Genomic DNA, 20,038 nt, shown 5'->3' on the forward strand with positions numbered 1-20,038 from the left:
ACCAGATGGTTGCCCGCCTGTAGGGCAGACTGGGCAGTGCAAGCGGGCCACAAGAAGCGGCATGTGCGAATTGCATCTTGGGCTTTTGCGTCGAGAATAGATTGTTTACGACTGCCATCTCTTGGCAGGGCTGCGTAGTTAATTATTAAAACCGGGTTTTCCTTTTGTTTTCTTGTCAACGGAGTACAATCATTGCAAGGCCTGACGTAGCTCCCTGTCGCCTCTAGATTTCAGGTGCTAATTAATACGGATAGTGCAGTCTCAAATGAGAGCGGTACAACAGACGCCCATGTCTACTCCTATGCTTTTACGGCTGCTACTCGTAGTCGGTTAGGTACAAATTACTTCGTACAACAAAATGGACAGAAGGAAAATACTCGCAATATCCGCAGTGGAGGCCCCCACGGCATCATCCCACTGAAAGCCCAGGCGTCACCCAGTCGTGGCCTAGCAGGCCGCCGAAAGTGTCCACCAGTCCACCAAGAGGGTCAGCATCCAGCAGTGAAGGCGCCGGGGCTTCAGTGGTGTGTCCACTGAGACAAGCTGCCTGCAAGGAGAGTGGGAAGCCCTCACCACACATGTACCCCCCTTATCGAATGTGATCACCGTCCTCCACCCGTGGCTGCTTCCCCTGGTGCCACAAACTGCTGCCGCCTTCTGCATCTTCCATCCGGGCTTCTGTCGGCTCCAAGCTTGTCATCTGCATCTTTTCTTTCACTCTCTTTTTCTCTCTCTCGTTGTTTGTGAACTCCATCGGGCCTCTTCTTTCCGCGCCAACACACATACGCCCGCGCCCAACACACAAACCGTGTGCGGCTCCCCAGGATCCTCACCTCGACCTCCCCCCCCCTTTGTCCCCCTCGGCCGGACAGCCATCGAAGCGAACCACGGGCCCTTGGTCCTGTCTTACCTGCTTATTGACAAAGAACGTCGCCGACTGCCCCTTTCGCCGTCGTCCTACCGGTTCCTCTGCGACATATTACTCGGGGTTTTTTTTCTTCTCAGCCACGCTGACCGTTCGTTGTATCCCGCACACCGCACAGTGCCAGTGCCGGCCAAATTGTGACGCGACCACGGCCAAGGCATCGAGCAACAGCACCCATACGCACCCTTTGTCATCTGCCGACCCTGACGAATCCCACCTATTGTCCTTGGTCTTTGTTTGATACTTGATTGCAACATTCTTCAACAGAAGACGACAAAGATTCTTCGCCGCGAATTCATTCGGCGAGCAGCATGCCGCCCACAATGGCCAACTCGTACGCTCTCCCCCTGTCAGTCCTTGCGCGGAACGCAAGGCCTCAATCGCTCCCGACGTCGCCTGCTAACCCTGCCGGCAATAGATTTAGTACCGCCTTTAAGTCATTTTGGCACACAATGACTACGTATGATAGACGTAAGCGAGCCCGATTACCACAAACATGTTGGCCGCTGCTAACCACAACCCCGCCCACCAACAGACTCATCCTTTGACTCGCCTCAACGAACCGGCCGTCATATTCCGCTCCGAGACAGTAGAAGCGGCATGCTCACCGGTGTCGCCACTGCATCCGACTCCCGCGCCGACGTTTCCAACCCCTACTTTGACGAAGGCGCCTCCTCTACCCGCTACGAAGGCCACGGCGGCGCCTCCACCCCCAACGGCTCCTACTCCCCTGGCCTGCGCTCGTCCGTCGCCAAGCAAGCCAACGCTGACGGCTTCGAGGTCCAGGGCCAAGGCGATGTCCAGATGCAGGCCTTCTCCGACGGCCTGCCCCCACCTCCTCCCATTCAGCATTCCTGGCACCGTATAGACACCTGGGCCGAGGACAACTACTTTGAGCTCTTTGACCAGCTCGGTGAGGGCTGCACCATCAACGACCTCAACGACCTCGAGCACCAGCTCGACTGCTCCCTTCCCCAAGACGTTCGCGACTCTCTCATGGTGCACGACGGCCAAGAACGTGGCGGCACCCCGACCGGTATCATTTTCAGCGGCATGTTAATGGATGCCGAGGAGATCGTTCAGGAGTGGGAGACTTGGAGACGCGTCAATGAGCAGTACTTATTGGACGCGGCCAATAACCACCCTCCTCCCTCCAGCCAGGAAACTGGCGAGAGCTCCTCCCATCAACGCCCTCCATCTTCCTCCTCAAACCCCGACGCGTGGCAAGAAAACCTGCTCCAGAGGCAGCACTGTGTTCCCCCCAACAGCATTCGAAAGGCCTACGCTCACGCTGGCTGGATCCCCCTTGTTCGCGACTGGGGCGGCAACAACTTGGCCGTCGACCTGGCCCCTGGTCCCGCTGGCCGCTGGGGCCAGGTTATTCTCTTCGGCCGCGACTACGACACCAAGTACGTCGTCGCCCGTTCCTGGGGCGCATTCCTGGCTCTTGTTGCCGACGACCTCAACTCGGGAAAATGGTACGTTGACGAGGACACCAACGAGCTCAAGCTGCGCGAATTCAAAGAGACTCGTATTGAGCCATCGTACTTTAACATCTTGCGGTGGCGCATGGACCAAAAGCATGGTCACCGCGCAGCCGCCGTTGCCGCCGGCAAAAGGAGGTCCATGGCATCACCCAAGGGCGGATCTCCCCTTGGCAGCCGATCTGCCTCGCCATACATGAGCCCCGTCGACGGCCCCAACGGCGACACGCGCGGCCGCTCCATGCAGCGACCCACAGCATCGTCACCCTTGGCCAGCCCCGGACGCCGCGGATTTGGAAAGCCCCCGCCTCTCAGTAGGGTGACGGAGGAAATGGTAATGCCCATTCTACGCGACGCCCATATTGAGCCTTCCACGCTTGTCGAAGTCGACGAAGAGCCCGACTCTCCCGGTAGCAGCAACGACCTCAAGAGCCCTGTTAGCGCCACGACAAGTACACTGCTTACTGGCCGCCGCGACTCCAACCTCCATCGGGAGAAAGAAAACGAGCCGCCCAAGGCCAACGGCGAGCAGCACGAGGTTGCTGACGACGCCATGAAGACGATTGAGATTTAAAGTGTAAAGATACAAGCAGCATATTAGGAGTGGGCATTGAACAGCACGATTGCATGACTTGATGGTGTCCTGAGGCGCAGGTACACGCCTCCAGCCCGGACGTTTTAGTACCAACTGCTCTTTTTTTTGGCGTTTACGGTGTCGCCGATTCACTTCGGGAGGTGGACTCATTGCCTCGTGTGCACTTTCTTTTTGTTATTTTTATATCTAGTGTGCCACTGGCCTGGCAAGACTGGGCAGGCCATGGGGAGGATTGAACACCACGCAAAATGTTTGTTTTGATACGAGAGGGGGTTTCCTTCCTTTGCACAAATGGTGAATATGTACATTATTACGTGTGATGTACTGGGTTTGAGCTCTGCCAAGGACTTTATTCTTTTCTGTTAGGGACAGTGGCCGAGAACTTAGGCAGCCTGTACAAAGAAACCACCTTTGTTACTATTTTGCTTGCTTGCGCGGGTGCATGTTCTGACGACTGCGTGCAGGAACATGTATCAACTTTTTGCTGATGTTGTGAGGAAACAGGGAGGTCAGCCGCGTCTTCTCGGCCTGCACAGCACCAGCACCAACTACCATATCAGAGGCGCCTTGAAGTTCGCTTTCAGACACCACGCGACTCCCGACACGGTCTCCAACCGCGGCTTCGTCACCAAAGTCGTTGGGCGCGCCCCATGAAGCCACCAGCTGCTACCTCGTCCCGACCGTGGAAGCCGCTTGACCAGTTCCATCTTTACAATGGGACCTTGAAACCCAGGACGTGTTTTCGGCGCACTGACGACGCCGGCTAGCACGGCAACGGGCAGTGATGCGGGTAGTTAGTTGTAAAGCGCCATGTATACTATGTGAGCAAAATGTCAACGAGATGAAACTGTTTACAAGCAAAATGTGTGTCTCTTTTTTTTTTTTTTCTTGGCCTCTATAGCAAGTCGCGAGGTACTGATAAAAGTTCAAAACAAATTTGTCCCATCCCATCCCCGTTCAGCGGGGTCTATGCAAAACAAACAAAAGCTATATACATGAACGAAGCTGCTGGGCGATGACGGGCACTGCCGATCGTCTCCAGCCGCTCCAACACAACACCAAGGTAGATGGTTCCCCCAAGATCAAGCATCAGCGCGAGCAGCGCGGCGCAAAGCGCGCTTTGCCGCCGGAGGGGCAGCTGACATCTTGAAATCGGAAGACTCGCCCGGCTGGCAGCAGACACCGGCCGCCATGGGTTGGACGGCAGACCACATGCCGGCGGCGCAGCGCTGAAAGGACGTGCCGCCGATGCAGTTCCACTGACCATCGACGGTGCAGGCAGTGTTGGGCGGGTGGCCGCCGCCGCCGCCGGGGCTGGGGCCGGCGGAAGGGGTGGCGGGAGCTGGTGCTTGGCTGCCGGCGGAAGGAGCGGCGGGAGCAGGTGCTTGGCTGCCGGCGGAAGGGGCGGCGGGAGCAGGTGCTTGGCTGCCAGCGCCAGCAGAGCTACCAGCGGGGGCCGCCGGAGTGGGCGCCGGAGTGGGCGCCGGCTGGGAGCCGACGGAAGTGGCGAAGCCGCCAGGGGTACCGATCGAAGAGCCGGCGCCAGGAGCTGAAGCCGTAGGCTGGGCAGGCATGGCTGTGCTAGGCGCAGGAGCGCTCCCACCGCTAGGGGCAGCTTTGGGGGCTCCTCCTCCCGGAACATCGGGACACGCAGGTTTTATCGGCTTTTGTTGATCCGCGCTCCCGACCTTGAGCGGATGTTTCTCGACGTCGGTGCCAGGGTTGGGGAACTCAAGATCAGAGCCTTCCTTGAGTTTGCACGTGTTGATGTTGGCGACAAACATGTCAGGAAGACCACTCATGAAGTCCGGCGAGCCAGCGGAGCCAGTGACGGTCAGGGGAGCACAGTTCATGTACATTTCGCGGTTGCCGACCCTGTTGAACCAGGTCCAGGCAAGAGTGTAGTTGCCGGCAGAAAGCTCCTTGGGAATGGTGAAATCGTAGCCCTCGGGGATCGGATACTCTGCGCTCGGAGTCACAGGCATATTGCCCACTTGGTCCTTGGCAGGGCATCCTCCTTCAAAGGACTTGATCACCTTCCAAACAGAAGTTTTTGTGGGCTTGAGATCGGTGGTGACGGAGACTTGGCAGGAACCACCGCCGTGGACAGCTGTTCCTTTAAACTTCATGGTCTGCTTGCTCCCCTGTGCGTAAACGTTGCTCGCACCTTGCAACTCGTAGGCATCAAACCCTCCGCCGTTCTTGCAAGGGAAGTTGGAGCCGTTATCGTCTAGAGGGGCCTGGGAGAGCTTGGCTTTGCTGAAGGGTACGGGGTTGGTCATAATGATGTGGCCATGGGTCATGACGATCAGGGCGGACATGGCAATAGATTTGGCCAGCATTGTGAGTTATTCCGTGTAATGAGTCGCGTAGAAAGCCGAAATGATGCGAAGAAAAAAGTGCCAAGAGAGCAGATACCTTGGAAAGTGGTGCAAACGTCGATGCTGTAGGATATGTGAGAATCAAGGGTTCCAGGCCAGGTTTCGGTGATGGGTGTGATTGTGCTTGTTGAGGTGTGGAATACGCTCAGGATACTCGTTGCCTTTTATATGCGACATGATAACTAGAGGAATGACGCATGTGAAGAAGTGGTGCCAAGTGGTAAATAGTATGTTGCGTGTCAAGTCTCGCCAGCCGCGCGCAAAGAGTATAAAGGCCAATATAGGCAGTCACTGAGGATGGCTTAATGAAGGGAGTCGCGCGAACCTGGACATGCACTGTTTGCCTGCTAGGAATGGGGCCGACGTGAGGTTAAAAAAAAGCACAAAGAGCCGTAGATGAAACACAAGAACTAGGCTGCGCTCTTGGTTAAAAAAACACCATTAGTTCTTTCGTGGGGATCGAAGTGAAGGCGACGTGCGCCAGGCGTGTTACTGCAACGAGAAGGTGTGGTGGTTGGGAGGTTGTGAATGTAGAGGCCCAACCTTTAAACAAGCAAATAAAAGCAAAAGAAGCAAGAACAGTGATGAGCGAGTCGGAGGGAGAGAGGGAACATAATCAGACGGAGCGGTAGGGGACAAGTCTGATACAATGTTGAGGCCATGGAAATACCAGCGGAACCGACGCAGGATCGGTCACCAATGTAGACGGTACATACTACAAATGAGAGACAGAGAGCGACCAGCTCGGCAAACGCGAGCAGCCAAGAAGAAACAGTCCATGATTCATCGGTGGTGGCAAGGCAAGAAAAATGACGGCCGAGAGAATAGTAAGCCAGTCGCTGGACAAGATATCGGTTTCTTGGTGAAGCGCAGCGCAGGTACCAGACAGACCAGACAGACTACCAGTGCATAGGCGTGGACGGAGTGGTATGCAAGTGGATCAGATGGCGTCGAAACGCGGAGATCGGGACATGGATAGGTCAGACTGATCAACAAGCCTCCTTTCGAATCAATCGGGCCCTTTTCGGTTCAAAAATTGTGGTGATGGGCTGCTAGGCGCGCGACTTGGACGGAGAGTGGAATCGGCGCCAATTAGTTTAGCCAAGCATGGATGTATTTCCCCCGCGAGTAAAGTTTTGACGGATTTTCTTTACCACGTCGTTTCCCTTGTCTTACTATCCTCAACTCGATATGTCGGGCGGGGACAAGACAACTAGACAGGGGATCGGCGCGGCCTGGCTCAGGGCGGAACGCACCGTGGGGGGAACAAAGGCGGCGCTCGGCAGTCTGGTGCAAGCCCTAGTCAGCTTTGGTGACGCCGGACACAGGTGACTGAACTGGCCCGTGACGCTGGAGGATGGCGAAACAAGTGGCCCATGGTGATGGATTATGCAAACGGAGGTGTAGATGGCCTATGTTACTGGTTCACTAGGAGGTTGCCTGACGTCTGGAGTTCTTGGCCACTTACATGGTCGCAAATACACCTCTTTTGGGAAGCAGATCAAGGCATGAGAGTGTCGCTTGTCACTCTGGTTGATGGCAAGATGTGACGAGAGTGATGTGGCTAGTGATGATGATGGTAGGAAACTGAGCGAGACCAGCTGCTGACGAGGTCCCGCTTTTCAAGTTGCCTACCTCTAGATTCTTATTCGTGTTGTCAACGACCACCGATTCACTGGCTCGTTGAAACATGAACCAAACGGCAGATGCAGTACACTGCTAGTCAGCGTTGTTGAACAACAATATTCTTGGCGAATGCATATCAGTTCCAGTTGATAAATTATACAATTTATTAACTCGTGACTCTCTTCTTCTGCCGCCAACACGCAGGGATGGCGTCAGTGGTGGCTCGTGGCTGGCGGACCCCTGTAAGCCTTGAAGCCTGGAGATCAGTGAACAAGGGCCGTCGCCCGCAACAATAACTAACACTGGTCAACAGTGGTCGGTTCAGTTCTCTGAATAATCACGCCATTTCTATTACCATGCAATCATTTTCAGAACTTTACTCGCTTTGGCTTCCAGAAGCGCGCTTCTTCTGAAACTCATTCTAGTTTCAGATTCGTCCTCTCGACAGCGCGTGGAAGCTGACAAAGGGGTAGCATCAGTCGCTGCCTTTCAGCAAGACCCTCCCCCCAACGGCGCCAAATGCCTTACGACAAGGTTGTCAGGGTTGGCTACCTAAACATTACGTTATGTTAAGTGGTCTGGAATAGATGCATGTATATCATGTATATCCTCGCGTAATAACGCGCCCATAAGCCTGGCATGTCACTGCCCGCCGCCAAGACGTTTCTGCAAGGAATTATATTATGAACAAGGAAATGCGATAGAACAAAGGCGACCCATGTCCTGGTCCAACTACAAGAACAATAAGAACCCAAAATGTCTAGTCTGTCATCATGGCGGCTCACTTTTGGAACAGTCTCGACAGACCAATGGCGTCAATTGTAGGCTCTACTCAAAGTAGGAAAAAAAAAACAGGCTGCTGATGCTGCCATCTACAGTCACCCATCGACCGGCATCCCATTCTGCCGCCCCGGGCCAGCCAAAATCACTGCACCCATTCCTTCATGTCCCCCTCGCAGTACCCGTTCCTCGTCCACAGCTTCATGCGGTCCCTCTTGAACTCCTCAAAGTCCCACTCGCGCGCCTCGAGCTCCTTGGGGTGCAGAAACACGTACGTCCTCGTCTCCCGCTCCGCCGCCTCGTCGTCATCAAGCCGCACCCGGACCGTCTCCAGCCGGTACTCGGACCCCTCGTAGTCGTCCAGCTTCTGCATGTTGGCCGTCGTCAGGCCCGTCACGTACACGCCGCGCACCGACCCGCCCGCTGCCGACACGATGCCCGGGTAGTCGGCGGCCCGCACCCGGTGCCGGCAGAACCCGGCGAGCACCGCGGGGACAAAGGCGTGCAGCGCCTGCACCGCCGCCGGAGGGGACTTGGTGCCGTAGCACACGCTGAAGAAGACCTCGGGGGCCATCTGCGCGTCTTTCTGTTAGTAGGGTTTGTCGGAGACGCGGGCCTGCGGAATTGCTCAGCAACCAACGTACCAGCGTGCCTGGGAGAGGTGTGTTAGCAGTGGGAAACGGGGCGGTTTGGCGGGGTGGCCTACGTACCATAGAAGAAGCCGGTGAGCTCGCCACTCATCTTGCGCGACCGTGTTTATACGCAAATAACAGAGGCTACCGTCTTTGAAAACTCTCTCCTGAAGCCACGCGACGCGAAACTGCCGTGTTGAGGGATGATGATGCTGAGTGATGGTTGGGTGCCTGGTTATCTAAGGGCCGAGCTGCTCCGATAATCGCACGTGGGGTAATGGGGGAGCCGCTCTGTGACACAACAAAGCAGAAGTTTCAAGTTTTGAATCTATTTTTTATTTATTAATTTGACACTATTGTTGAGATTACAGTACTCTATAAAAACTTACCGCTCAAGTTACCAGGTACTCTCCCTACACTGTCTACAGATATTGTGTTGGCGATGAAGCCAGATCGCTCACTTCAGTCCCCGCCTCCGTTTTGTTGATAGTCTAACCATGCCTCTAGACTCTAAAACGCGTCAAGTGGGAAACCCCGTCTGCGTAGTTCCAGTTCATTCCCGTGCCCCGATGCCGAGAGCCCGAAACCTCTCGTCGAGCCCACTGCCTCTCAGATCGTTGAGCTCCTTGAGCAAGCACGCGGCCGCAATCACGCGGAAGCTCTTGAGCTCCCCGGTCCCGCGATCCGGTGCCTTGACTCCGTCGGCCGGCTTGGAGCAGCCGACAACCAGGCACGCCCAAGACAACCGGAGCACGCTGTAGTCATCCTCGTCGCTCTCGTCGCTGTAGTACACATCCTCATCGTCGATGCGTTCAACCCCATCGCGAATGAGCTTGGTGATCCACGTCATGACCCTGTCCGTCTCATCTTTGAGCTGGATCGACGTCTCACGCTGCTGCCGCGACTGCACGCCTCTCTTGTTGAGAATCGAGCCGCAAAAAGCTTCTGCTTCCGTGATGTGGCTTCTCGAGTTCTCTGAAAAGTGCCACATGTTTTCCGAGATGGAGTCCTCGTACCTGTTCCGCGTCAGTTTCGAGTGCACAGCCCGAACACGGGAGTCAGAGCGGACTTACAGTGCGCGGATCTTCCATGCTCGTTGGCGATGACTTTCGTAGTACATGTTGATCCGGCGCAGGTTTAGTTCAGCCTGAACTCGCTCCAGCAGCTGCTCCCACACAGATGAGCTCAATTTAGGAATAGACCTGTAAATATTCTCGCTCCAAATTTTATTCTCGTCGATGCCACGATACAGATGGCCTAGGATCTTTTCGGATCGATGATACCTCGGCTTGGCGCTGTTCATATCGTTTCCGTCATCATCGTCGTCGTCCTCGGCAATGTGGCTGATTTGACCAAGGTCATAAAGAAAAACCGGAGGAGCGGGGGCGAGGCTATTCGTCAACGTTAGCATTGCGCAATGGAACAGTATAACAAGGAAAGTCGCGCTTACAAGTCAGGGCGCGAGCGCGGTGCCCGGGGCATGTCTCGCCAGTTCACCGCAATCCCAGTCTTGGAATAGTCGACGGCGGTCGAGTGCATCTCGGCCAGCTTGATGCAGCTGGCGTCACTAGTTCCTGCCTCTTGCACGTCAGCCAGAATCTGGTGTCTGGTGGCAATCAGCCCCAGAATATCCGACCTCATGAAGTCAATAAAGAAATTCGCAATGTCATGGCGGGTAACCGGTCTATCTAGGGAGGGAGGAACAACGCGTGTGTAATCGGCCGGATCAAATGTATGTTTGGGGTACGCCTTGGGGTCCCAAATGACATTGTACAGGTCTCCGTCAAGATCTCCCCCGCTCAACTGACTTGGTAAATCACGGGATCCTCTCTGGCTAAAGGCAATGCAGTTTCTCAAGCTCTTCAGCGGGTGAGAGTCGGGAGGTGTCACCATTTTCGCAATCTGAATATCGCCAGGGTGTAGAGCGGGCGATCGAGTTACAATGACGGGACCGTCAATCAAAGTGGCATCCATACGCTCCCCGCTCTTTCCCCGGGTTGAGTCAAAGGTGATATAAACTTCATTCTCGCCGAGGAAACCAGTTTCATCCATGACGCCGAAAAGGGTCACTCCCTTAGGGACGGGAATCCGGGCTTTGTGCTTCAACAGTCGCAGCTCGCGCAGCACAACGTGTTCGACAACCGACTTGAGAAACGTGTCGTGGCGGTAGTCAATGTCCATCTTGCTCAGTTGCTTGATGAAAGACGGTAGACCAATAGCGCTGCCAATGTCCTGATATTGCAAGAAAGTGCTGGTGTTCAGAGGTGTGGCGGTGACGGCCCGTAGGAAATCAAGTGCATCGTTTTGAAGTGCAAGAAACCACGAGGCACTGGTCCCCATGTCTTCCAGAATCTTAATAACTTGACGATTCAAAACTAGCCGCAATGGTCTTGAAGCTACATCACAAATCCCAAGCTCTTTCAGGTCTTGGCTGGGAAATTTCATCATCGATTCCTTGCGCACGCAAATGACCTTGCCCGGCAGTCTCGGATCAAGCACGAGCAGACCTTTGACTCCCGCCCAGCGGATCTGAAAACACGTCACACCAGCAGATCGCTTGGGAAGTGCCTTCCAAAAGTCTTCCACGGCGCCCCACGAGATTGTGCCCACGCCATCGCTGAAGACGCGGTTTCCGTCCGCTGATTTGACGTCTGGAATCCATCGAACGCCGATTCTGGTCTCAAACAAGTCCACAGCATAGGGGGTTTCTGAGAACGCCTGACCAATTCGGGCTGCGCATTTGGCGGGGGTCAAAATGTCGCTAAAGTTGCCCAGGACGGCGAGGATGGTGTCGCGGTTTTGACGCTGCCCATCTGCGTCAATGAATGGGGCCAGGAACCAGGTTGAGTGAGAGCGGAGTGAAGAGTGGGAGAATCCCAGGAAAGAAAAGTGTCTGCCAGCGATACGAATGCCCTTTGTGAGAACTTCGCGGAACCGCTCGTATATAGGGTCGTTTGAGACCCGGGGGTTGAACGCAAGACGCTGCCCATCTTCGTCGCAAAACGAAACGCGGAGAAACTGGTCACCACGATCGGGAAACATTCGCAATACCCTGTTGCGACTCTCCGGATCGGGACCTTGCAGAGAAATGCGTGTGGGAGACACTATCGCTTTGAAGACCCAAGTTTGATGTGGCGGTATGCTTGGACCGTACACTCCTGACCTGGACAGATCCCGGCTTCGGAGGCCGGCCTCTTCTTCCGCCACGCTTTGCAGAAAGGCCGCCGGATTGACTTCCACCGGCTCTATACCTGGAGTGGGATACGGGATTAACCGTATAATCTTCTTCATGGCCTCGGCTGTAAACGGCGGCGTCCTGCTTTTCCAGGACGGATCTTTGGCTGTTCTCTCGAGGATTTGGAGCACAGAAAGGCCGCCTTCAGGGTGAAAGTAATTGTTCCAGACAAGCGTCTCGACTTGAAAGAGGATTGCAAAGGGAATTGACGCGGTTCGCACATCGCCGAAGCTTTGCATCTTGCCCTCGAATGCTCGCATACCCGTCACGTAGTCCTCGACGATGGGTGTCGGGGATTTTATAAGCGGCATTTTTTCGTATTCGAGGGACAGGATGTCTTGCTGTCGAAGGGCGGCAATTGTTGGATAGTAGTCGGCAGCAATCATCAGTTGGTAGACCAGGCAGTGGGCCACATACTTGGGATGGTCTCTCCACGAAGGAAAACTTGTTTGCCGCTCCCACTTGCTGCCATCGTCATGACTTGTCTGTTGAGCGAAAAATCTAGGGGACACTTCCAGTATCAATGTCATGCTCTGCGCCCCGGGGTCCAACACGAGCCCATGGATGGCGTTGTACGGCACGTCCATCCGAGCCACGCCCTCCTGATGCACCACCAAGGACTGGTAATCAAATCTAGCATAGGCGTTAATGCGGTGCTGAATTTGCTGTACATATTTCAACTCCATTTCTGGCGGCCCAAATATGATCTTGCCACATGAGATGCTGTTGATAGGACATGAGATGGCCGATGCTCGCTGGCTTCTGTCCGGCTTCTTTTGACGCGCATCGCGCTCGTGTCGAAGTTGACCCAGCGTCAGCGAGGCCACCCTCCTTTTGCTCTTCTCCGCATAGATGGGCGTTGACAGGAGATGCAGCCGCGCCACTGCGCGAGTACGAGCGCCGGAGACGGGGGGGCTCTTGGGATCCGGCTTTCTGAGATCCGGCTTGCTGAGATCCAGCTTGCCTTGGTCCGGCAGAGCGCCCTCTTGGCCGGGTATAACCTGTTTGCCGTGTCTTTTCAGAAACCTGACACCGTCGTCTGCCTTGAGGAAGGAGATCCAGGCCATGGTCTTTCGCTTGGGTTTATCGACAATCCAGTCGACAATGCCGAGAATTGTCAGAAAAGGCTTGAGCTCTTTTCTGAGTTGGTCTTCAGGCAGAGTCTGGGGAACGTTGCTCAAAAAGACTTCCATGATATCTCATCCATGGGGCTTCCAACACCCTGAACTCCGGACAACCGAGAGTTTAGACGGCGAGGTCGGTATGTGAACAGGAGTGCTACAGGTAAAATATTTCTCGCTCAAGGACATGAATCAAGAGACAAATGAGGAATTAGATATACAGCACCACTGTCGTTTGGGAGGGTAGATTTGTTGATTTGTTGCTCGAAGATGGCTCGCATGGAAACTCGTGTCCCCGAGCTTAGCCAAAGCCCCGCATCGGCCCCGCTCACCGCTCCAACTGAGACATCAAACAATTTACTGCGTATGCACAGCAACATGCTGGTCTCGGTATGAGGTGCATGAGTGCCTGTTAACTAGGTATGTATTCGTAAGTTAATTGAGTTTCACACTTCAAGTTTGCTAGCGGGGCTGTTGGTTGGTGATAGGAAGGCCGGGTAGGTTGGAAAGGACCGAGTTCTAAGTTCTGACATTGCAAATCAATTCTTATACCCTTTTGGCACAAAGGGCATTTTGCAAACCAGTTTCTTTAGCCTCTGATGAAAAAGTGCGAAATGCCCAGCAATATATCTAACTAGCCGCCGTTGTCGATCGTTGGCGGGAGGACGGGACGCTAAACCTTAACATGTGCTCACATCGTAGGGGATAATGACCGATTGCTACACCCACTGTAGGTACATATCTATGTATGGTTCGTGCGGTCTCGCTAGTGTGTTTTATGATATTTGCAATTGTCGGGAGGGGAGTTCCTCAACTGCTAGGCGGAGCAACGGGCCATGGTTACGGAAACTCGCATGTGCTACTTGTTTGCTCTGACATTGCTTCACAGGATGGTATACATCCAAACAGTGATTGCACGGAATTCCTGGTTAGTTCCTATTTAGTTCGGTGCCACGGTGCCAAGGCGGACCAGTGTTGGAAAGTCCGCACTTACACGCTTGACCCAGTTGACGTTGCAGCGCCATGCCGCTGTTGATGACCATTCTTACCACGAAAATTGACGAAAGGATGGAAATCAAGGAAATAAGAGGGAAACGTTATTTTAATGCTCGGTGGTTCCCATTTCTCGATTGCTATTCACTGCGAACCTGTAATTCTGTCTCGACAGATGTGAGAGGAGCTGCCTATTTTGAAGCTGCCTAACACGATGAACTAGGTGGTCATAATAAATAAATGTATACACCGTATACTATTATTCTTCGATATCTGATTCCACCACCTCCTTCGCCTCCTTTTCACTACCCTTTTTCCTCGGCCGCAGCCACTCCTCCATTCCCAGCGGCCAGTACACGCGATTCTCCGGCCCTCCCATGCCAAAATCCTCCGCCGCCACCACCGCCTCCCCGCCGTTTGTTTCCCCCTTGGCCCTCTTAGCCGCCGCCTTTTGCGCCGGCCTCGGCTCGTCATCATCCCGCTCGTACGGGACAATGTCGCGCGCGCGGTCCCAGCCCGGCAGCCTGTACGTGCGCATGAGCTCCAGCACGGCCTGCTCCTTGTCCTTGGCCTCGATCATCAGGTCCATGTCGCGCGCGCACGGCGGCAGCACCTTGACGCGCGGCGCGTGCTTGCGGCGCTCGCGCGGCGTGACGGCGCCCGCCGTCGGCTCGCTGTAGTGCATCTTCTGCGTGATGCCCTTGCGCGCCCACGTCGCCGCGATGCGGGGATACAGCGCGGCGATGTCGAGCGTGCCCTCGCGGAGGCGCGCGGCGTCAAAGACGATGTTGTGGTGGTGGTAGTCGAGCACGAGCGGGATGTCGAGCTCCTCGCAGACAGGCAGCAGGTCGTGCACGCTCCACGCCACGTCGTCGTTTTCGAGCACGAGCCGGTCCCGGACCCCGCGCGGGAGCCGGGCGTAGTTGGCGCGGAAGCGCGCGAGCGTCGCCTGCTTGTCGCCAAACGTGCCGCCCATGTGGATGATCATGACGGCGTCGCGGTCCTGCTGCGGCGGCAGCCGCAGCAGCGACAGCAGCTCGTCGTGGTACGCGAGGTCCCGCAAGGACGCTGCGACTACCTCCGCCCGCGGGCTGCCAATCTGCGTAAACTGGCCCGGGTGCGTCGTCAGGCGGTGGCCGAGCGTGGCGGCGACCCGGCCGGCGGCGGCGAGCGCGTCGGCGGCAAACGGGGCCAGTTTGTAGCCGTACTCGGCGTGGCTGGCAAAGGGGAACATTTCGCTGCTGAGGCGCATGAACTTGATGCCGTACTTTTCGTTCCAGCGCAGCATCGGGATGATGTCGCGGGCGTTGGCGAGGCCCAGGCTTTGGACAAACAAGAGGCCGCGCGCCACCGAGGCCGGTTGGGACTTGTCGGGCCTGTTCTTGGTCGGGTGTTCGGGCTGTGAGGGGTCGAGAAGCGGGTGGCGGTGTTCCAGGATGGATGCGATGCGACATGTCCTGGATGAGAATACGGGCGGGTTGGCTGTCCTGAGATAGGTATTCAAACAAGCCTATGCATGTTAGTTGTGCTGGGGACGGGGAGCGCGGAGGCCGGAAGCAATATATCTTCGTACATATCCTAAGCGTCCGGACCACGGCAGTGGCAACTCGTCGCTGTTGACAGGCGGAGGACGTCTGGCACCTCTCTCGGCCGACGACGCTTCCTCGTCATTGCCAGCCTCGTCCTCTGCACTGACGTCTCGCACTGGTGGCTTCCGCGCGGCGCGCGCTTTCTTGGGCTTCTCGACGACTTTGATCTCTGATGTAATTTCTGTTAAAGTCTCGGTTGCTTCGTTTTTTGCTTGCAGGGTAGATCGTCGTGGGAGCTTGCGACGCGTCAACGTGGCTACCTCGGCGGCGGCCACGACCGTTTCTACGACGGCCGCTTTTCGCTTTGGTGCCATGATTGACGATGACAATGACAATAATCGCGAGTGTTTCAATGTCCCAGCGGTTAGGGTCCCGCGACAACAACTGAGAATATGTCGAAAGAATCGCATGCAGTGTCGTGGACAAAGATCTGCTGCCGTTTGAAGTAGGTGTAAAAGATTCAACAAGTAAATATGTGTCAAGAAAGTAGGCAGTAGATGTAGGGATGAAAAACAACAGGTTCGGAGCGATTTGAAAAAGTGAAACCCATAGAAAGGAAGAAATGAGACTGAAATGTGCTCAAGTCATCAATTGACGATCGAAGGCTTGTTAATCTCGATGTCGGATGTCGACCGCCACCCCAGATCCCGCGCCCCGTAAGCTGGTGATAGAATCGGGCATGTACGGGAATGAGGTACGACTTTTCTGAAAATTGCTGACTTCTTCTCCTTGAATATCTTACCACTATTGCCTCTTGATTTTTTTTTCTATTTGAAAATTCAACAACTTGCCATCGTTTCTCTTCCTCGGACTGCGAATCTCGAGATCGATGACGCTCAAAATGTGGGACTCGGGATGAGGCAAACGACCAAGACCATGCAAACTATGACGGGAAGAGACATGACTGGGATGAAAAACAGTCTCAATGAATATTGCGTTCTCATGGTAAAAAGTTAGTCATATTTTTTTACAAAAAAAAAATACTACTGAGCTCGACTAGCCAAGCGACTCCAACTTGCTGGCTTGCACCAACACTGCCGCGACACTTTAATGCTCACAGAATCCAAACTCGATCGACTTGAGGTCACTCACAAACCCATCCTGCTCCGTCCTCCTCTCCGCCATGAGCCTCTCGCGCACCCTCTTGGCCTCGGCCTCGTCGTACGGGAAATCAACATGCTCGAGCACCATGCCGCCGACCACGGCCGGTAACCGCAAACGCTGACGGACATAGCCCTCGCCCGGCCACCAGTGGCGCTGCTGCGGCGGCACATTCGCCGTCGAGATGACGGGGATCTGCGGGTCCACCAGGAACAGCGCCAGGATCTTGCGGTGCCCGGGCCGCGTCGCGTCTTGCAGCGCAAACGGCTCGACGCGGTGCAGGAAGAGGTTGGGGAAGAAGATGGCGCGGCCCGCGCGCGTCGTCACCGACCCGACGTCCTGCAGCGTGCTGGCCTCGTGGCTCTGCTCCACGGCAAAGGTGTGTGCAATAGAGCGCACGTCGTTTTGCAGGTAGCCGAGGTCCCTGCCCAGCTCCTCCGCGTCGGCAGCCGTCCGCAGGGCGAGCCGCGACTCGGTAATGTTGTCGTTGTCGTAGTAGTACAGCGCCGTGGCGACAATGTGCTCGTTTTGCTGGCCTTCAATGTGCCAGGAGCCGCCGTCGTAGCGCGGCTTGTCCGGTGACAAGTGAATGTTGGCGAGCTTGACAATGACCTGCAGCCGGCTGGCGTTGTCGAAGAAGCCCGCCGTCTTGACCTTGTCTTGGTAGGCATCGGTGGCGGGGACGCAGGGTTTGACGTCGGGAACTCTTACCGGGTGAGTTTCGTTGAACCATTGGTTGTCGAGCTGCTCGCGCTCGGAGCCTTGGTAGTCCTCCTCGTCGTAGTCCTCATCCTCTTCCCTCTCGGCCTTGCCCAATAGCCGGCTGGTGGGAAGGCACTCATACTCCGGCTTGCAAACGGCCGGTGTCGTGCACTCGAAGCCAACTTTCATGGTAGACAGACGCTGGTACCGAAACTCTGTGGGCCAGCGATACACATAATCCCACGCTGGCAGAGACTTGGAGATGAACTCCTCAATCACTGGATACAGGCCTCTGTGCTTAGTGGGATGCAGGTTGTTGATGTAGCTGGTGATGCGTGCTTTGCCGTCTTCGGTGAGCTCGACATTGCACGGTAGCCACTGAAAGTTGATGGACGACGTCGCCACTTCCCGATAGCTCCAGAAGGTGGCCGGTCTCTGCTCACTCTCGTTCGGTTTTGGAATCACCTCGCCTGCGCCGATGAAGCTGAGGCAGTCATGCAGACTAATTTCATCATCTGGCATAATGCGTGTCCTGCCGAACACCAGTGGCCACATGGATGGATGAACGAGGTCCAGCACCTTTCCGTCACTGCCGGGGTGCCAGTCTTTGGCGGACTCTGGCACGTCCTCCAGAGGCTTCAGCAGCTCAATCAGCTTATCGGTCAATTCGGCGTCGAGCAGGCTGTCTGATTTGAGGACACACGCCGAGTAGTCAAACACGGGGATCAGACCTGTCTGCTCGTACATGTCTGCTTTCAGGCGCAGCTCCTCAATACACTGTGCACCACGTTAGTAACTAGAGCCCTGCATTTAAAGAAATTTAAAAAAAAAAATCAGGCGGAGACTGACGGCATCGGCCATGTTTGGCGTAAAGTCTGCATATTGATGAAATGCTTGCCAATCCATGGCCAGCATCTCTGCCCTCCATTTCGCCGCAATGTCAGAGTCGCGGACCTTGCGCCACCACTCGGGCTTGTTCGTCAGACTCTCAACCGCCTCTAGCATGCAGTACTCCCGAATGAGGAGTGTTTGAGCCCTCCAGCCAGAATCTCTGTCGGCGACCAGGACAGGAAAATCGGTATTTTTTTGGCGGCGCGTGATGCTCATACCGTACCCAGGCAATTTCACTTTGTGTGTGCGAGGGGGGGTCGCTGGCCGGACCGGCGGCGGGAGAAAAGGAGCAATTTCCCGGATTGGGGGAAGCTCTTTTCTAGCATAGACCTGTTCGATGACGTCGCTCAGTACATGTTCGGGAAATGATTGTGAGAATTTGAGACGCAGATAGTCGTTGGCTTGCTTCAGCGACGGGGGTGAACTCCAGCTGAATAGATTCACCCAATTCCTAAAAACCTGCTCTTGGTCTTCAGTGAAGCCGTCGACGGAAGGGATGTCCTCTCGAGCGTCCATTTTCAAGACTTTCCGGGGGGCTTTGATGGCCAAGTAATGCTGGATGAACGGACTCCGTTTTGAAGAAAATCGAGTTCTGCTTTATACTTCACGATCCTCTGGCCATGGCACCTAGCGAGGTGGAGGTGCCTCCAACTTTCAGCTCCCCCGCACGGCTGCCTAACATTATATAACCCTTGGCATTTGGGGTAAGGAGACCAATAGGTAACTATTATGATACGGATATATTAGGGCAAGATAGAGCATTGGCAGTGGGTGCCCACCACCTTTTGCTGGCACACTCGTTTAATGCGATGTTTAACAGGTACAATACCCAGTATGGTGTGGTGCTGTCGCCTGTTTCAGGCGCCCCGCTCCCAAGTTAACTAAGCCCTCTGCTCCCACATCACACGACGCTGGAATGTTCGCCGTGCAATTATCAGATGAGCCAAGGCAATTCTTCTCTTGAATCTTGCGTCGGATTTGCAAACCACGAGAACCGTCAGATACCCAGGAGTGATGCGGGCGATTGGTCGTTTCCATGATTGAATCTACCTTGGTGTGTGGAGAGCTGGTATTGGGCCATATCTTACTACACCATCATTCAGCTGGCATCTGCTGCGAGTTGTCAACCTGAGAATCCAGTGAATTCCAGTGCAAAAGAAGAACAATGTGAGTGCCCCTGACCTCGTTATTCGATGTGGGGATGCAGCTGCCAGGGGTAAGATGAATGAACGAAACGGGCGGACCGCGACGCGGCGTCGGATGATTTCGCGTCTTGCATCTCCAACCAAAATGGCGAGCCCAGAACCAGACATCAAGATCCCCCCGTCGTCCCAATCGCATTTTGCCAAATTCGAAAACTTTGCGCCCGACGATGACGCGCCCTTTGAGAACGAGTTCGCACGCCTCGCCGCCTCCCAGGAATGGGTCCCCGGCTCCCAAGAATACGCCAAGGAGCGCACCATTGCCATGCGCTCCGAGCTCAAATCGCATTTCTTCAAGTCGTCGCAGGACCCCGAAAATGCCCTCGCCACCATTACTGAGGAGGACGAGCTCGAGGGGTACCAGGCCCTGTGCGACGAAGTCGACCTGCCTCGGTACGACACCACCGACGAGTGCAAGAAGGCGCTGAAGAAGACGCTGGTCAATATTGTCGACTTGATTGACACGCGGCGAACGTCAACCAAGGTCAAGGTCTGGCAGGACTTTGCCCAGTTTCGAGACTATACGCTCCAAGACGGCCACATGATCAACAGGGAAGAGGCGAAGAAGGATGGCGGATATCTGGCCTCGCTGCTACAGCAGCTATTTCCAGAACGTCGAGGCCGGAATCGAAGACGAGGTGGGAGGGGGGCGGGTGCACGCAAGAGTGACAAGGTCTCCGGGCGCGTAGTGAAAAGGGAGCGAAAGTGAGTTGCTTTATTGGCGATTCGAAGGGTCGGGATCAAATCGTGTACTTGTCAGCAAGCCAACGGGCTGCCTCCC

General features: G+C 55.2%; 7 protein-coding genes across 7 annotated transcripts; 2 read left to right on the top strand and 5 right to left on the bottom strand.

Moving 5' to 3' along the window:
* Positions 1–1,248: 1,248 nt before the first annotated feature.
* On the top strand, positions 1,249–2,983 carry CCM_03236 (Cell wall assembly/cell proliferation-coordinating protein; the record flags this gene model as incomplete). Its single annotated transcript, XM_006668387.1, has 2 exons — positions 1,249–1,396; positions 1,461–2,983. The coding sequence occupies 2 exons, from the start codon at positions 1,249–1,251 to the stop codon at positions 2,981–2,983; spliced, it is 1,671 nt and encodes a 556-aa protein (XP_006668450.1).
* A 1,103-nt stretch (positions 2,984–4,086) lies between these two features.
* CCM_03237 (uncharacterized protein) lies at positions 4,087–5,346 on the bottom strand (the record flags this gene model as incomplete). The annotated part of the gene is made up of 1 exon (XM_006668388.1): positions 4,087–5,346. One exon carries the CDS (start codon positions 5,344–5,346, stop codon positions 4,087–4,089), a length of 1,260 nt encoding a protein of 419 aa, XP_006668451.1.
* Positions 5,347–7,936: 2,590 nt separating this feature from the next.
* On the bottom strand, positions 7,937–8,532 carry CCM_03238 (disease resistance protein Aig2, putative; the record flags this gene model as incomplete). The annotated part of the gene is made up of 3 exons (XM_006668389.1): positions 7,937–8,365; positions 8,436–8,443; positions 8,502–8,532. 3 exons carry the CDS (start codon positions 8,530–8,532, stop codon positions 7,937–7,939), a joined length of 468 nt encoding a protein of 155 aa, XP_006668452.1.
* Positions 8,533–8,976: 444 nt separating this feature from the next.
* Positions 8,977–12,851, bottom strand: CCM_03239 (rna-dependent rna polymerase; the record flags this gene model as incomplete). Its single annotated transcript, XM_006668390.1, has 3 exons — positions 8,977–9,439; positions 9,497–9,814; positions 9,874–12,851. The coding sequence occupies 3 exons, from the start codon at positions 12,849–12,851 to the stop codon at positions 8,977–8,979; spliced, it is 3,759 nt and encodes a 1,252-aa protein (XP_006668453.1).
* A 1,180-nt stretch (positions 12,852–14,031) lies between these two features.
* Positions 14,032–15,675, bottom strand: CCM_03240 (UV-damage endonuclease; the record flags this gene model as incomplete). Its single annotated transcript, XM_006668391.1, has 2 exons — positions 14,032–15,282; positions 15,346–15,675. The coding sequence occupies 2 exons, from the start codon at positions 15,673–15,675 to the stop codon at positions 14,032–14,034; spliced, it is 1,581 nt and encodes a 526-aa protein (XP_006668454.1).
* A 669-nt stretch (positions 15,676–16,344) lies between these two features.
* CCM_03241 (uncharacterized protein) lies at positions 16,345–18,571 on the bottom strand (the record flags this gene model as incomplete). Its single annotated transcript, XM_006668392.1, has 3 exons — positions 16,345–16,395; positions 16,454–17,941; positions 18,014–18,571. The coding sequence occupies 3 exons, from the start codon at positions 18,569–18,571 to the stop codon at positions 16,345–16,347; spliced, it is 2,097 nt and encodes a 698-aa protein (XP_006668455.1).
* A 774-nt stretch (positions 18,572–19,345) lies between these two features.
* On the top strand, positions 19,346–19,966 carry CCM_03242 (uncharacterized protein; the record flags this gene model as incomplete). Its single annotated transcript, XM_006668393.1, has 1 exon — positions 19,346–19,966. The coding sequence occupies one exon, from the start codon at positions 19,346–19,348 to the stop codon at positions 19,964–19,966; it is 621 nt and encodes a 206-aa protein (XP_006668456.1).
* Positions 19,967–20,038: the final 72 nt, after the last annotated feature.

Source organism: Cordyceps militaris (assembly GCF_000225605.1).
Source record: "Cordyceps militaris CM01 unplaced genomic scaffold CCM_S00002, whole genome shotgun sequence".
NCBI lineage: Eukaryota > Fungi > Ascomycota > Sordariomycetes > Hypocreales > Cordycipitaceae > Cordyceps > Cordyceps militaris.